The 17,156-nt window shown below is 44.0% G+C and overlaps 1 protein-coding gene across 7 annotated transcripts in view; it reads left to right on the forward strand.

Annotated features, from left to right (window-relative positions):
- The window catches only part of SLC20A2 (solute carrier family 20 member 2), a 59,207-nt gene extending 49,924 nt beyond the window's left edge, over window positions 1–9,283 (forward strand). For 4 of the 7 annotated variants that reach the window (XM_069782592.1, XM_009924939.2, XM_069782584.1 and 1 more), the window contains exons 9-11: window positions 921–1,106; window positions 1,816–1,900; window positions 7,585–9,283. In XM_069782592.1, coding sequence (XP_069638693.1) covers window positions 921–1,106; window positions 1,816–1,900; window positions 7,585–7,749 — 436 coding nt within the window. In that variant the 3' untranslated portion in view covers window positions 7,750–9,283. Of the gene's footprint in view, window positions 1–920; window positions 1,107–1,815; window positions 1,901–2,400; window positions 2,486–7,584 lie in introns of all 7 variants that reach the window. The other 3 variants (XR_011324485.1, XM_069782601.1, XM_069782615.1) reach the window with 3 other exon arrangements.
- The last annotated feature ends 7,873 nt before the right edge of the window (window positions 9,284–17,156 follow it).

Genomic DNA, 17,156 nt, shown 5'->3' on the forward strand with positions numbered 1-17,156 from the left:
TTGGTTGTGGATAAATGCTGCTCAGCAGGGCAAGCAGCTACTCAGTTTAGCAAAACAGCTGCCGAAAAAAAAGGGGATGTCAAAGTTCTTACCTGCTTTTTAATATTTAAGCCTCTAAAGTAACTGGATACCAGCTTTCAAGTTTTTCTTCTAACTCTCATGTCTAGAAACTTGATGCTCTTTCAGAATAAACAGAGTCAGAAGTCTCACTCCAGGCACTGGAGACTCCAGCCACCAATATCAGGTGACCTGCGTTAGGAGTGGGGACTTCAGTGTTGCTCAGTTTCAGTGTTTTTCTAAATAACAGCAGCAGGGTAGCAAAAGGGCTTACGCCAGCTCTGTGTCACCAATGAGTCCTCTCTGATCCAGTCCAACTAGCTCTACAACACATTTGAAGAAGACTAAGTCATCTTCCCGGCTGCATTCTGATGTATCTCCAAACATTACAGGTTACCAGATTAGTTTATATGTGTATCTTCTTGTCTGCAGTGGTAGTTTTGTTCATTTATTTCCCTCTTTGACAAAAAGAGCTAATTTAATACTTGAATTTTAAAAATGCAGAGCTCTTCAGTTGGTAAATTTTGAGATAATTTCAGCACAGTACTGAAAATACTGGGTTTTGTCCCAGAACAGACATAATGAGGTATTACTGAATCTGCCATTTCAGGAAACAATTTGTAGAAGAGAAATTCCTTTCAGCATTTGCTATAGTTATCAGCGTTGAAGTGGTAACTGAAAAAGCAACATGATAAGAGCCCCCTGCTGCAGCCTTTCCAAGAGAGAAAGGGTGTTGCCTGTAGGGTCAGGTCAGAGCAGTGCTGCACACATGATGAAGAAAAATAACACAGAAAATAAGAAACTTCTTTCAAGGCAATTATCTGTGTTTTTATAACTTGAGCGATGTTTTTCTGTTTCTCCAGCAATGCAATTGGTCCCCTCGTTGCGCTCTGGCTTATCTACGAGCAAGGTGGTGTAATGCAAGAAGCATCGACTCCCGTCTGGCTGCTGTTTTATGGAGGTGTTGGGATCTGTGTGGGTCTCTGGGTCTGGGGTAGAAGAGTTATCCAGACCATGGGTAAAGACCTCACTCCAATCACACCATCAAGGTAGGTGCACAGTTGTCATTACAGTTGTGTGAACTTTGTGTGTGAACTGATCTGAGAAATTGCTGCTCCAGTATTTTGTTTGTAATGCAGTTTGCTGCATTTGCTGTGCTTTGATTTTAATGATAACCTGGCTTCAACTTCTCCATCTTTCTAAAAAATGCAAGAAAAAAGAGGAAAAGGAGAGAAAGAAAGAATGAGAAAGAAAGAGAGAAAGGACAAAAAGATAACCCTGTAAACTAATACTGAATGCTTTTGAGGCGTAGAGGTCTACATGAACAGAGTCTTCTGCTGATGACCTAATTAATGTGGCAGAAGGTGCATTTCAAAATGGCAAGATTACAGTGGCTTTCCCAGTGTGCTTCAGACTATTAAAACCATATGTATTTATTACAGTAATTTTCATCCTTAATGCATACTTGACCTCTGCTGGTGCTTAACCAAATTACTAATTAGGCATGATTCATCGCAGCGTAGAGTAGTAAAAGTCCCTGATGCAATGAGATGTGCAGCTGGGTTGCTACAGATGACTAGCCTGTGCCGTTCCCATTATTCAGCCCTTCCTTGTTCTCTTAACTTATTCCTGTGACAAAAATCAGTCGGAGATAAAACAGTCGAAAGAAGAAACGGGTAAGACTGTGGCACGCTGCATGGTATCAGTCCGAGCTGATGCAAAGAGTGATTGTGAAGTGTTTTCTTATGCTTCCCGCAGTGGATTCACTATTGAGTTGGCTTCGGCGTTCACAGTTGTGGTAGCTTCCAATGTTGGACTTCCTGTCAGTACTACACACTGCAAGGTATGCCTTTGCCCAGCGACTGCAGTCAAGGCAGTCTGGACTATTCATCTTAAAATTGTGCCGCTTGAGCCAGCGGATAATGGCACGGCAAGGGGAAAACAGCCGCTCATGGAGGACGGTTAGGCAGAGGTGCATCAGCGCATCTCGGTCATGCCAGCGACACTGGAAAATAATTAGGCTTCCAAAAAATGCATTGGACTTGTCACAGTAAAGTCGCTGCAATCGGGCACAGTGTGAACTCCATAGCTGTGGTTAAAGAAAAAACAGCGCTTACTAAAACATGACCTCAATTTTAAAGCAAAGAATTACAAGGAAGAACCTGGTTTCCTCCAATGGTGCCATTTGAACCTGGTTGGGTAGCATTTCTCCCTTGTTCAGAGGCTGCGCACCATTCATCATTTATATTTCACTTTCTTGATAAGTGCATGGCATGGGATTTCCTGCATATAACTCTTTTACTACAGTTTTTCCATCTGTCTTTTTTTTTTATTTCTTCACAGTGGATTTTGCATTGAAGTAATGTGTGCGCTAACGGTACTTGTAGCCTCAAATGTGGGTATTCCAATAAGCTCCACCCATTGCAAGGTATTGGAGTTTGCAGTGATTGCATCAGTAAATCACATCACTAGGACAAACCATAACAAAATACAAGAGATACCAATTGTTGCAGATTGCCTTCACTATGTGATGCGCCGTGCAGACGGTGATTGCGAGGTAATGAGGACTGCTTTTAAAGCCAGTATGGCTAAGCAAAGTCAGCATTATAAGTAATTGCACAAAAGTCTGGAATGTCTTTCACGCTTACGTGATCGTATTGAACTAATATAGACATATTAAAATAACGTAGACTTGTAGTTGTGTGATACCAGTTACATGTATTTTAGAGCCACCTGTATGAAAAACACTGCTACATCATTAAGCTAATATTTTAATGTCTCTCTTCTTTTAAACCAACTTGTCCTCACTTTTGTGCATTATAATACAGAATCCGGCACTTGTAATCAGTTCTTTGAACAAGGTTGTTGGCTGTTTTTTTTTTTAAAAAAGACCAGTTTGAATTATAGATATAGGCTGGGTAACGAGCAGAATTTAGTTGTGTTATGTGATACGCTGTGTGAGAAGACATTTATATTGCTTGTAGGCAACAAGGAGCATGTGGACATTTACACTGCTGGAAGAACATAGTGAGAATTTGGAATTTTGTTCCCCAGGGAACTCCCAATTAAAATATCCTTTTTTAATTTCCTCTGCTTCCCCATGGACTCCCAAGCTCTTGGACACGCAGAGCTGTCTGTATCCCTTACCCTCTGGCAGGGCAAGGGGAAGCCCCTCCGAAATCAGAGACCCCAGAGCGGCAAAGCCCCTCTGCTTCGGGACTTACCAGCAAGCCCTACAAGAGCCATATCCTGTAGGATTTGCTGCTGCACCCTGGGGACCTTGGAGCCCTTCCAGCTCTGGCTGGGGCTGGGGCAGGCAGGTTTTTGGGGCTCACTGCTCCACAGCATGGCAGGCGGGTGGGCAAGAAGCCGGACATCCTTGCCTGTGACATTGACCTAGTTTCCAGTGAAAGAGTCAATGAAATCCACACATCCTGCAAAACGCCCCAAGTTGGTTCAGTCAGCCTTTTTCTAGTGAAAACCATTTCTTCAGAAAGCCTTCCTCTATTGCAAAATCATTTCTTTCTTCTGCTGTAGAGCTCTTTGAGAAGTAGCCAAGACTGAGCTGCTCTGAAGGGCTGTTCAGATTTCCCGGCGTTGGCCGAACTCTGGTTCCTCTGAATCAAGCAGGGAGGGGAAAAATAATAACAACGTGATTCACTTCTAAAAATGCTAGCCTGGAACCACCTCCCTTTAAGCTGACTGGTATATCAAATGCGTGACAAAGAATTTGCCAGAGAGAATAATACAGCTTTGATCATCTCAGTTGCATGCCTGAAGTACTTCTAGCCGACCGTTGTAAAAGAGAAAATACAATTTGGTACAGACAAATAAACTGAATTTAAAAAGAAAATGTCTTGGAAGCCATAAGCTAATGAGAGGGCAGCATTAGGAGGTATTCATTGACTCAACGCAGTTAAAAGCTTGGTCTTTTCTAACTGCAGAGCAAAATAATTATTTTTAAAAAATACCTCCATAAAAGCAGGTAATGTGGTTAGTCTGTGTCTGCTCCCTGTAGTTTGCTGTATCTCATTAGATGGATCATTCTTAATGGGAAGATCCACTTCGCAATAGGATTAGACTGTTCCAGGATGTCACATTATTATAACTGACTCTGTGTTTCAGCAGAATGAGATCCTGAGTTGAAAGATCCTAAGTGATCAACACAAGTTAAAGCAAACACTTGTAACAAATGTATTGCTTGTTTTCTTTGAGGGCGTGGTGAAGGAATAAAAGAACTATTATATATCATTTACTCTATGGGAAAATGTCTCTCTGAAAGTGCTGTCAGCCACTGAGATAGAAATGCCTTCTTAAAAATCAGCAGAAAAATTATGTCACCCTAGAAATCAAAAAGAAAATGGGTTCAAGGTGAGCCTAGTCCTAAGCCTCTAGCATCAGGGAGTGGGAATTACTCTTTTCCCCAACATTTGCTCCACAGCACTTGCTAAAGTGGGAGCCCTACCAAAGGGGTGTCAGTCAACTGAATGTGCAGCCACTGGATAAACTGATGGCAAAGAAGGAGCAGCGTGAAACACCTTAGGTGGAGGGAGACCTTTTCAAGGTGAAACAATAGACTATAACAAAAAATGGAGACCAAGTATGAAGGAAAGCTCTGAGCAGCAGTTTTCAGGTCTTGGAGCAGATGTGGTGGCAAACTGGAGATTGGTAGCAGGAAGAAAAGCATTAGCTTCTGAGAAAGATTTGTCAAGCCCTCTCAGATCAGGAGTTGCATTCAGTCCTAAAGCAGAGGCTTTGGTCTACGTGAGGTAGCAACCACCCAATATGCCTGCCCTAAATCTACAGCCCAGCAGCTTTTCCACGCTCAGTGCCTGCCGAGAGCCTGAACTGCACCTTTATCCTTGCCACGAGTCAAAGGGGAGAGGAAAGTTGCTCTGAAAGCCTCCCAAGTCAAGAGGGCCCGAGGGAAAGACCTAACCTTTTGAGCCTCCAAAGGAATTTGTGAGTCTGAACACGGTAGCCACGTTGCTCTGCCTGCACCCATTCAACGTCCCTTGGGATTTAGCACTGAAAAGCCAGTGTGGAGTGAATGCATACCTTGCCTTTCTGCTGCCCAGGTAGGCAAATGATCGTGTTGAATCTTACACATAGTGCCTGTTATTTATTCTAAGATATGAGATGTAGAAATAAACAGGCATTTCTCAGCTGTAACAGATTGAACGTGTTCACATATGGGTAAAATTAGATTGCAGGAGTTAAATGCTTTTTCTGTGCAAAAGCGACTTTGCTGAGGTCATACTGTCAGCTCCATTTTGCTATTATGATTCTGGTATTTTGAAAAATATTCTCAGTGTTGCTCTGATGAAATTATCATGTTCTGTGTGTTATTATGATATGCCATTGCACAGGAATAAGAAAGCCAAAAGCATTTCCGTAATGCTTTAAGCACAACATACTGAAGGCAAACTGCACTGGTTTCAAACCAATCTCAAAGTAGATATCATCTGAAATTCTGCAGACGGTGTAGTGTCCCTGCACCCAAGTTTTAGCTACTCTCCTAACCTCTAGTCCATCAAAATCACTATTAATAAACTAAACTTTCATAATGTTTAAAACGGATTACCAATGCCATCATTGCTGATACCTTTTGAATTTCAGGAAGAACTCAGAGATTATCGTACGTAGACTGCAGGCTCGCTCAATAAGCAATGCTTCTTGTTGCAAGTATGACAGATGGATACTAAAGACATGCCAAATGTAAAGCAGAACCTAACAGCTGAGCTGCTGGAAAACCAAATGCTGTTTCCTTGGGTTAACGCTTTGATATAGTCAGAAGTATGGGGTTCCTCTTAGCTGGGCACCTCCTAAATACACTTACACCTCCTAAATACAGAATAGCATATTGTACACTCAGGGGTCTTCAGATTAAGTATTGTCTAACAGATTTCCTTATTGATCAAGCTTTAGACTGAGGCCTTTTCAGTCCTAGAATATCAAGTTTAGTTTTCCCTTATTCTGTCACAGGCACTTTTGAGTCTTATTTCTCTAGAGTTACAGGGTCTTCCACAAATAACTCTCTTCTCCAAAACAAAATGTTAAGCAGTAGTTAGAAGTTAAATAGGTGTTAACAAAAGATGTGGGTTCGATATCCCCGTCCTATCTCTCCCTGCTTCCCTGTCTTCCCAGCATTTATCATTTTTCTGGCTCCGCACATGGGGAGCAGCCCATCTTCTCATCTATAGGCAGGGACTGATACTCCCATTAAGAAAACAAGCAGGGAAGAGGAGGTAGGGATGGCTTTTCAAGGAGCAAAAGCCCAGCTGTGTCTTGGAGTTTCCACGTTTCTTGCTGCTTTACCGTGTGCTTTGAATAGACTTGCACCGATTTACACATTTTTGTTAATGGCACGGAGGGCTGTTTCCAGGGCAGAAAGAAAACGCAGCGTTTCTGAAGTTTTTGCATAATTTTTCACCAAGAATATTTTTCTCAGTCCGGTTCTTTCTTAAAAAATAATATGCTGGGTTTATACCTGAGCTTATCAACTGAAAATACATTTGAAGGAAGAAAAGGTTGTAGCTTTGCCCATGCCGCAGTGTGTTTTGTCTTCAAAAACACTGACCTATCCAGCTGCCCTGGTAACAGTGCCTTTGAAGGATATTTTGGTGGTTTATCCGTTCCCCACCTGGAGCCAGACCTCTTGATGTCCATGCAGTTTGCATGTCCCATAGCATCAGGCTGATGTCTTTGTCCACAGGGAGGATTTTAGCTCTGGATGCTTTGCTTGGCTGGCTGGTCCAGAAGGGCTGGTTTTCATCGGAAGGCTCGGACTGATGAGTTTGATGTAGGGCAGCTGTACTGGGTCTAACCTTGCGCTGTCTGTGTGCCCCCTGCCAAGTTACCAGTGCTGTTACAGGGTGGGCTCAGCTGCTTACATTGCTGCTGCTGTCCTGTTTATAGCCCACAGTATGGAAATACATAGGTGCTGTTTGGAGTCAGCACTATATGCCAGGCTATAAGCTGCAGAGGTTCAGCAGCTGCTGGGTGAACAGGCAGAATGTTCCAAACCAGCAAGAGGACAGGCAGGTGGGATGGGAACCATACTAGCTATCCCGACATGCCCTATGCCACACTCTCCAGCAGAGCCTTAAAAACAACTTTCCTGGTGTTTTCATGATTTGGACCACAGTCTGGCCAGACTCAGTGGCCCTCTCCCTTACAGACTGAGTCAGGTGCTGGGCGGTTGGAGGGCTGCCTCCATTGCACTCATGGCTGATCCAGGAGCTAGCAGGGCAGAGAAAACCCCACAAACATATTTATTCTCCTTTGGCTGGCCCCGAGACCCATGAAGAAGTGGAGATCACTGAAAAATAAAGGTTACAGCACCCTGGAATTGTCATCCTCCTGCCACCCCACCAGAACACAGCCATTGTCATCATCAGGGGCTCCTTTATCTCAGAGCATCGCTTGGTATCAGCTGACTGGCATTGGTGTGGCCATGGGCATGTTATGAGCGCTTGGACCTACCCCTCACATCTTGTCTCCCTCTCTCTTCCCCGCACTCCCAAGGTTGGCTCTGTGGTGGCTGTCGGCTGGATCCGCTCCAAGAAAGCTGTCGACTGGCGCCTTTTCCGCAACATCTTCCTGGCATGGTTTGTGACTGTGCCGGTGGCCGGCTTGTTCAGCGCCGGGGTGATGGCACTGCTGATGTACGGGATCCTGCCTTACATCTGAAGAGCCTCCGCCAGTGGGAAAAGGGGAAACGGCCAAGCTACTACCGAGGGGAGAAGCGTTCCCATGAAAGAACCAGTCAGAGAGGATCCATCTTCCATATCTAACTTCTTATCTACTGTACATAACAATGTGTCATATTGGTGACATGGTGATGTGGTGCCATTTCTTATATATTAAAGAAATATATATGCATATAGTAGGTAACAATACCTAAGTTATATTATCAGTGGGGTGAAAATAATTGCCTAGAATTTAATATTTAGTAAAATTTGTACATAGTGTATCATTTTGGTGGCAATTTTTTAATCTTTTGAAGAAGAGTATGGATTAGGAAATGTTTCTTGTCCATTTGATATAAGAAGAAGCGAGGTACAGGACTGTGTAACACATGAATTTTTTTAAAGCTATTAAGATACTGGAACAAAATAAAATGTGCAGAAGTGCTTTTCATAAAATAACTTTGTTCATATCATATTGACCTTTGTGTGTCATAGCGTGATGGTTATGGCTGTGTAAATACTTACAAACAGTAACTTTTAAATGGTGCGTTTCCCTTATATATTTTGGATAAGAAAGTTTAGGAAGTACCAAAGAAGCAGGGGAATAGCTTGCCGATATTATGTTGCTGTCTACAGGTGTGGGCGTGTGTTGTGTTTTCCCACCTCTAATTCAACACTGTTTTCACCAGGCTCCCGCCAGCAAGGCTAGGATAGTACTGTTCATGTCTTAATGTAACTTTAAAAAAAAAAAAAAAAAGCACACAGAAAAGTTAGTTCTTGTTACTTAGTAGGCAGACCACAGTTCTCCACATTAGCTGATAGTAGACAGACTTCATTTTGTGGGTTGAATTTGAAGTTTCACTGCTCACCTTCTACCTTTCCCCTTCAAGTCTCAGCTCCTGGTTGCCCTGCTGTCAATTCCAGCAGGAGAACAGACCGTCAGTCTCCCCCCTTTCTGTCCATCCAGCCATAGCCGCACCCTCTCAGGTACAGGAGTGGGACCGCGGGGTGCTCAGCACCCCCACATACAGAAACGAAGGGCAGCAGCGGGTAGGAAACAGGCTTAGCTCTGGTTTTGTGGTTGAAGGTATGGGTGCCCGTGGGAGTGCTGACCCACGCAGGGGCTGGCGTGAGGAGCACGGCGAGGATGCGAGCAGATACTGGGTCCCCCCCGGCATATCCCGTCCCACGCCACAGCCTGCCAGCCTCCCACCGTGCTGTCAAGCGCAAGGAGGGGACGGGAGCCTGGCCCTGCGTGGATGGAGGTTGCATGGTAACCAGCATTTGGGATGAGATGTTTTTTCACGGCAGCTCAGGGGGAAATGACTAGCTACATCCTCTTTGGAAAGCACATTTGGGTGAAGGTTACTGTTTTGTGGGTGGGAGGCAAAGGGCAAGGGGTGCCTGGAGGAGGTTGGGAATCTATTACTGTTTAAATGCTGCTAAAATTTTGATAAAATGTTCTTGGTACTCCATTGTGACTTTTCCATTGGTCATTCATACTAAATTTATAATAAAAAGATAAACAGCCCCTATCACTGTTTGCCTCTTGGGTTTTTTGAGCGTTACTCAGCCGTGCCAGCCATAACGGGAAGGCTCCACGGGCAGCTAAAACCTACTCCTTGGCATCCGCTGCCTTTTGTTCTTTGTCCCCTGGGGTCAGTGGGGATGAAACCACGCTCTGTGTGGCCCTGACAAAACCTCCCTTTTCTTCCTGCTGTCCCGGCAGCCCCAGCACCCACTCCGCCTAGGGCTTGGCTCATGGGTGTCTTCCCGGCAATGTCTGGAAGCTCTGAGGCTCCTTTGGATGCATTCACTGGGCACTTGCTGGCTCTGACTGCCCCCCAACCCCCCTTGCTGGGGCTCTGCAAGCATCCCCATCGCTGCAGCACTCGGTTTCCAACCCCTCTGAAACCCTAAAGCGATGGTATAAATAGTGCTGGCAAACAGGGGGGGACCGATGAGCAGCAGCTGAGTGAACAGAGCAGCCAGTAAACGCACAAAGACAATTTGGGACCTGTGGAAGGGGGTGGAAGGACTTGCCCCATCTTAGCACTTGCCTAAACAAATGCCTGCCCAGTGGCCCAGCTGCTTGCCACCTTGTTTTATCTACAGAGACAAACCAGACTTCTCTTCTTCCACCGGCAGGGACCTAGCTGTAGCCCTGCCAGACGCAGGCAGCATGCAGAGGGCTGTGCCAGCTCCGGGGAGTATGTGATAATCCCCCAGCACACACGGCTGGGCATCTGTCAACACACACATTTATGAATAAAACTGTTATGAGGGAAATGGCCAGCAAGGAAGCATCTCCAAAATATCCTTGCCTGAAATACAACAACCTTTAATCTGGAGGGAGCTGGAAAACCTGAAGTGACTTTCTCCACACCATAGAGGTGACCTTTACCACCCCTGGGAAGCAGAATCGCCGCAGAGGAAGCACAGCTGGTGAAATGCCCTGCAAATATGGACATGGTTAAAATGTCCTTCACTCAGACAGCAATCAAAATAGGTATGGGTCTATTTTCCGAGCAAGTAGACAGCAGGGTTTTTGCATTTGCAGCAGCCTGGGGGCCCAGCAGGGCCCTAGAGTTAAGCCTTGTTTAGCCAAGACCCATTTAGCAAGCAGGTGCTGATGGACCTTAACAGAGACGTGGGATGCTTTGCACCCCACACCGCTGCCCCATCCCCTGAACTCAGTGCTATGGCAGAGATTTTCCCACCATGGTTCATGGCCATCAGGGCTACAGCCCCGGGCAGGGCACAGGACTTCATGGTCACCATCAGGCAGACTTTGCTGCATGCTGGGGAGGAGCGTGTGCAGGCTGATGGGGGCTGGATGCTCACCTTTCAGGAAAGGTGAGGGCAAGAAATAGGTCAGGAGGTAAGAGAGACAGAAACCTGATGAAAATACTTATTACAAGTAAAAAGCCTTTTAAGTGAGAAAATGCAGTGTGAATTTCAGAAACCAAAGTGTCTACTGTGGCTCATGGTAAAATCCTTGACTCAAACCATCCTGAGAAGGAGAGCCAGCTGGCAGGGCATGAGGGTGCTAGCAGACTCTAATTAACCTCCATCAACCTCTCCTGGTGCCTCCAGCCTCCAACCCACTTGCCAGACTTCCTAGCTTGCCCTGGGACTTGCTTCATGTCCTTTGCATGTTTGTCTGATGGTCACTGGGCTGTTGTTGGGACTTGTTATTGCCACCAACCCTGCTCTGCTTGTGCTGCTTGGCAGTGTGCCCCACACTGGTGAAGTTGCTGTGGCATGGTGACCTGGGTATCCTGGTTTGTCCTCCTCAATGGAGCAGCCTTGTTCTTCCAGCACCCTGCTGCTGGCCTCCTACCTCCAAGGTAAGTGCCCTGTGCACCAGTGACTGGTCAGACTGGCTGAGCACCCCGTGGGGCAGGGGGTCTGCCCGTGCCACAGGTACCAAGACTCGTTCTGGTGTGGGTAACTTAATGCTCCTTGCAGGGCCTTGTGTTGTGAGAGCCTGGAAAATGCAGCTGGGGAATGCCTGGGGCAGGGTGACATGAAGGTACAGGACCCTTGTTTGTTTGCAGTAGAGAGATTTGGTTTGCTTTGTGAGAGCTCCAAGCCCAAACTTGGGGACCTGGGTGCTCCTGGACTGCACGGTGGCAGGGCAGAAGCTTCAGAGAAGCCACTGATACTGAAAAAGACTCGGACAGATACATTTTTGGGGGAACAGATAACTGTTTGAATGAGGGTCTTGTGCAGTTTGTGGTGCTTCGCTAGGGAAGGCAACTGATGAGAAAAGCTTCTCTTTTTCTTTTTTTTTTTTGAAAGGTTTAAGGATCTCTGGGTTTGTGTTCTTCCTTTTGTTGAGCTTGCTTTAGTGACACTAGTGAGATGGCCTGATGGATCTGATGGAGCATTGATTCCATCTCCTGGTTGCCAAAAGAAAGTCGGAATTGGAGTAAGATTTTATTGCCACTGTGAAGCTTTGTAAGCCTCCTTCTAAGCAGTAAAGCAGAAGAGAAAGGAATTATAAAGCACAAACACATGAACTGTGCTTTTTCCAGAGTTTAAAGGTGAAGTTGTACAAATATCAGAAACTAATTAAGCTGACTGTGTGATATTTAGTTACCTTACATCCTAGGAGAAAAATTTATTTGTTGCACTGAATTGACACAAGCAGACTTTGCTTCTACTCGTCTTGCAAAAGTAACCATTATCTGACCAGTTCTTTAAACTAGGCTACTGAACTTTTGCAGTGATGCTATTTTAGCACTGTATTGATGAACAAACACTTTGTCCAGGGGTAACATTGGTCTGAAAGATCTTATATACATATTACATTGCTTTTTCAACTATTTGCAGTTTTTAAAAGGGTGTTATTTTTCCTAAGCAAAAGAGTATTTTTAACTTGTACATATATGCTGTGCTGTTACTAGCTTCCAGGTGCAGAAGCTTTTTGTGTGAGGGGGTGAATGCAAGTAAAAAAAGCTTGTTCCCTTCCTTAACTGCAATCAGGTTTTAAAACAAAGCTGGTGCCTGAAAACCAAGCGCAAACACGTTTGAGTAGCATAGTTGCTTGCATCTCCCCCAGCTGACACGAAACAGCCAACTATAGGAAGATGACCCTCAAATCATGGCTTCTCATCCAATAAACCCCAAATTCAAGGATGTGACATCTGCTGCTGCTTGGCAATGGTGCCACAGTGCAAGTACTTACTGTAGATCATTATTCACTGCTGTGCTTCAGAGGGAGGAAAAGGAGTGGTAGGAGTCCAGCTGATGGCCGGTCCTCTTCATTGCTGTGTTGCAGTCAGCTCCTGGATGGGATCTTCCCGCACAGCAGCATGGTGCATGCCAATTCCTTTGCTGCGAGTGGCTCATGCAGCTATGGAATTTGAGATGCTGCTAAAGAATAGGATCCTTGTTTCTGATCTCTTATTGTCAGGACAGCTGTGGTTTTCAGCCTCTGAAAGCCAACTCCACCAACAGTCCATATCCCTCCTCCAGCACAAAGGGAGAGGATGCTTGTACCTGTGGAGGAAGTTGCCACTGTCAGGGAAAGACAAGGAGGATGTAGTACGCTGCTCTTAAGTGAACCAGGAAGGTGGTCCTAACTAAGTGGAAACGCACTAAAACTTTTTTTGGATGATACTAAACCTGCTTTCCTACTGTGAGAGAATTTATTGCCTTTTTTGCTTGAGGTGAAAAAAATATAGGAAGGTTAATCTGAAAACATTATCTTGCTATCTTGATGTACTCTGTAATGAATGATCTTGTAAGACAATTTTGAGAATCTTCTTGATTCCTATGGAAAGCATGCACACCTGGAACTGCCCAACGCTTCTGGTCTGAATAATTTTCTGCATGCCTGACTTGTTCCACTCACTCATTCATGCTTCTTATGGATTCCTGGTGATCTCTGTAATGGAAATTGCATGTGGCATGTTTTTCACACTCATGGGCTTATCAAGGTAAAGCTGACAAGTTCTCTCTTCTCAGCCTCTGACTCTGCATGACAACCTGTACTAAGTCTTGGCCGCTTCCAGACAGATGATGACTTCTGTTTCCCACAAGACCAGAGATGCTTTGTTACACTGATAAAGTGCCTGTCACAGAGTGCTGGGGTTAAGTGCTGCTCAAAATACACCAAAAGCAATGGGGAACTGGCACAAGAAGTGATAATGAAAGGGAGAAAGGAAAGTTCAGGCTAGACCCAAGCACTGTGAAGAGCTTGGCCCCTTATGGGGAGAACGGCACATTCAATTCAGTGGACAAGCTTTGGATGGTAGACAAAGGTGAATGCATCAAGTTTTCTTGGGTCACAGTCATGTGCTGTGTCTACTTGCTTTCCAAAGTTTTAGATAGTTTTTCTAAGCACTGTGAAGAATTTGGATACAGCAATCCGTGCCCAGAATCTTTGAGACAGCACTTCTTCAAGAGCTACATTATATAGAGGCTGGCTAACAACCTTTCTACTTATTTGGGTTATTGTTTCTAAGCACTGCAGAAAGAGGTTAAAAGGCTATATCAATTTTCAGGCTGTTCTCTTCCATAAAAACCTGTCCTTCCATCCCATCTTTATCCCAAATAATGTTTGTTAAGGAAGAGTTCCCCTTCCTTTATGAAGGCTGAGGTGAATGCTCTTAGATATAATTTGAAAAAAATCTCCCAGAGTCTCTGAATATTATGACAAAGATTTCTTACTTGTTTGCTTCATTCTTTCATTTTGGGTAGTTTACATCAAATCAATGTAAAAATATTTCCTTTGTTACTGAAAATTACTCCAGTTCCCCTTCACACAGGAATGTATAGAGACAAAAAGTTCTACTTTGTAAGACTAAACTTTGTAGCACCCATTAACAAATGCAAGGCATTTGCATATGGCATTGATTAAAAACCACAAGTACTGGGATAAGCAGAAAGGGTAGAAGTATATGAGGTATACTAACAATACCAAAATAGCCTCCAAAGATCAAGAGGTTGCAGCTGAGACACACAAATAGTGGTGGAAGTACAAGCTGGTGATGCAAAACCAGAAGAGAAATGATGGCTACAGAGATGACAGTGGCCGTCCCCTAAATTCACCAGCTTACATGGCCTTGGTTAGAGTAGATTCAACTTGCAATCTGTTGCTTTTATTCTCATGCCAGCATTAGATATAGGGCAGAGGTGACCACACATTTTGGATGGAGGCACGGGGAGGGTGGTCACAGTGCAAAGCGAGCAGTCCTTCTCCTGCCCTGAACTATCCTCCAACCCACCAGGGCACTTGCTCTTATTCTGCTCAGCCAGTTTCAGCAGTAGTACTCAAGGACTACATTTCCACTTAATTTAACTGAGAAAGGCTGTAGGGCTTTACTGCTATCATTGTTTAGCAGTTATTTTTCCTGAAGCTGCAATTATCGCTGCCAATGCAATCCAGCGGGTAATGGAGGAAGTCAGGACAGTATATGCTTCAAAACCTCTCAGGTGCTACCTACCCATAACACTTATTTGTGAGGTTCCCAGTCTGAAACGTTTTCACTTCAGATCCTGGTCAGTTACATTTGCCATTAAGATTCTGCATATAAAGAGCTAATAAATGTTTTAATACATTTTTCATGAAGTTATAAAATCCAGTGGACCAGTGAGTTGTTTCTACCTGCAGCCTGTAATAATCTGCAGCGCTCACTGATGTATTTATAACCATCTAGAGATAAGTGGCATATGTGATAGCACTTCATACTCATTTAGTAACCACATATCGCCCACTGGAGAATGTTCCTTTGATATGAAGTTGAATCATAATTTATTACTCAGAGGACATAATTTTAATCTCCATTCACCATCTAGCCAAACAGAAGGTATCATTGTTTACTTTCAGTAGCAATTCATTGCTTTTGAACCAAAAGGACAAAAGAAAACCCTGAACCATGCATGAACACATGCAATGAACAAACCTGCTACAAAGCTTCTGATAGAGAAAGAAGAAAATACTGGGCAAGGAAAATTTGCCACCCTTGGAAGAAAAGGCTCAGTAATACAAAGGCAAATTTTTTACCAAACTTACTGAAAGAATGAAAAACTAATGAATTATCCAGACAATATCTGGGATTAAAATTGCAAAATAAGGGCTGTCTTGGTGTAATTATTTTGCATGCTCTGCTTATTCCTACTCAATACTACAGTGCTAGATTCCTTTAATCAATTAAACAGGTACACTGATGATGCAAAACAAATTAAGTGGAATAACTTTGGACAGGATTTGCTTCTTGATTTGTCCTACCTTCAGCCCGCAGTGTGCTAATGCAAGAGTGCCATCAAGTGGTACAGCAAGAAAGAACTTGGCCAAGAACTGATCCTCTAGCTTAAGCCTATTAAATACAGGAGACCTAGTGTCTCCTGAAATGCCACGGTTTTAACTGTAAATAACAAGTGACAAATATTGATATGCCACATAACACTAGGTGGGAAAGAGCTCTATGGCTGGGGTTACTGGGCATGTAACTACAGGGGCAAATGTCTGTTAATTCAACAGGCTTTGAGGCTCTTGTAACAGGCTTATATAAAAATCCAACCTTTTTAAAGCCTGCCAAAGGCCCTAATTATCATACAGTGTGGTGTATGTCCCACATAACAGAACAAAGCAGCTCCTGAATGACCCTTCTGAGGAACTGATGAGCAGCATGACTTGTTCAGACAGATGATGCTGATTTCAATGCAGCTCAATTCAGCCCAGAAGGGAAACTGCCACTGTCATCTGGGACCTGCTGGTAGTGCCTGGCTGGTGAAAGACCTGTACACCTATGTGGGGATACCAGGAGATCCTCCGTTCTCCTCCTTGCATTGCTTCCAGCCATGCTGGAGCTGATGAGTTAAGCTCAGAAATGTCCGATTGGGGTCAGGGATACAAAGGGATTAATTTAAGGACATGAAGAATCCTTGCTGGGGATTTCTGAGGGACCTACACCCCTTCCATCACCGAACTACCTCAGTATCTCAAACCTGAATGCATCAATCCCTCTATTACTATGGGGAAGTGTTTTACTGCCTTTTTTTTTTTTTTTTTTTTTTTTTTACATCGAGGTAACTTGAGCACATACAAGGGAAAGGTCATACAGGTCATACTTCAACAGCTGTTAAGGCACCTGTACTCAGTAAAATCACTAGAAGTTAACTGCCCCTAAATACCTTTACAAATACAGTATTAGGCAATATGCCTCAGAGCATACAAGTACATACATTGCACAAACCCACTGTTTCCCTAGCCCTAGGTGTAGTGGATGGTAAGACCAAGAGCATCATAAAGTGGATCTGCTAGTTTTCAGACGAGGCTGGCATATATTTGCTTTTAGCTCTTTTATATATATATATATATAAACTTATGAGTTACCACTGCATTTTCAATCCTGGTGGAACTCAGCAGCAGATCCCCTATGCAGATTTTTTTCCCTGGATATTGCCTGATGCCAAACACATCTCAACACTGCCTGCTTCCTTTGATGAAAAAAGGTAATGCAATTGTGTTAGAGTGCAACTCCGCAAGACAGTGTGTGATTAGCAGATAGTCACAGCCGTGTTGAAGCAGTCATTTGAAATAACAGAATAGGAAAATGTGAAGGAAAAAGAAAAATATGAGCAATAACCAAAAGATTGTTTGGAGAGCACCAGTAGTTTGTGGTTAGCAACAGAGAGATGTTTGAATCAGGATGACAATCGTTTATTTTCTAAAAGCGAACAAAAACTTCCTTTCCAAAGCAGCTTGTTCTCACTGTCAAAAGCACTAGGAAACATCCAGCTTTCCTCTTTTTCACTACTTGTGAAGACTTACATTCAATACAGTTATCCACGGTCAGCTGAGCTGGGATATATGTCTGTATTTGTCTTCTCACCCACAGCCAACCTCCCCTGGCAAAAAAAAGTTCCAGGAGCGTAAAGGGGGCCCTCATTTAC

This window comes from Haliaeetus albicilla, chromosome 1 (assembly GCF_947461875.1).
Source record: "Haliaeetus albicilla chromosome 1, bHalAlb1.1, whole genome shotgun sequence".
In the NCBI taxonomy this organism is placed as follows: Eukaryota; Metazoa; Chordata; class Aves; order Accipitriformes; family Accipitridae; genus Haliaeetus; species Haliaeetus albicilla.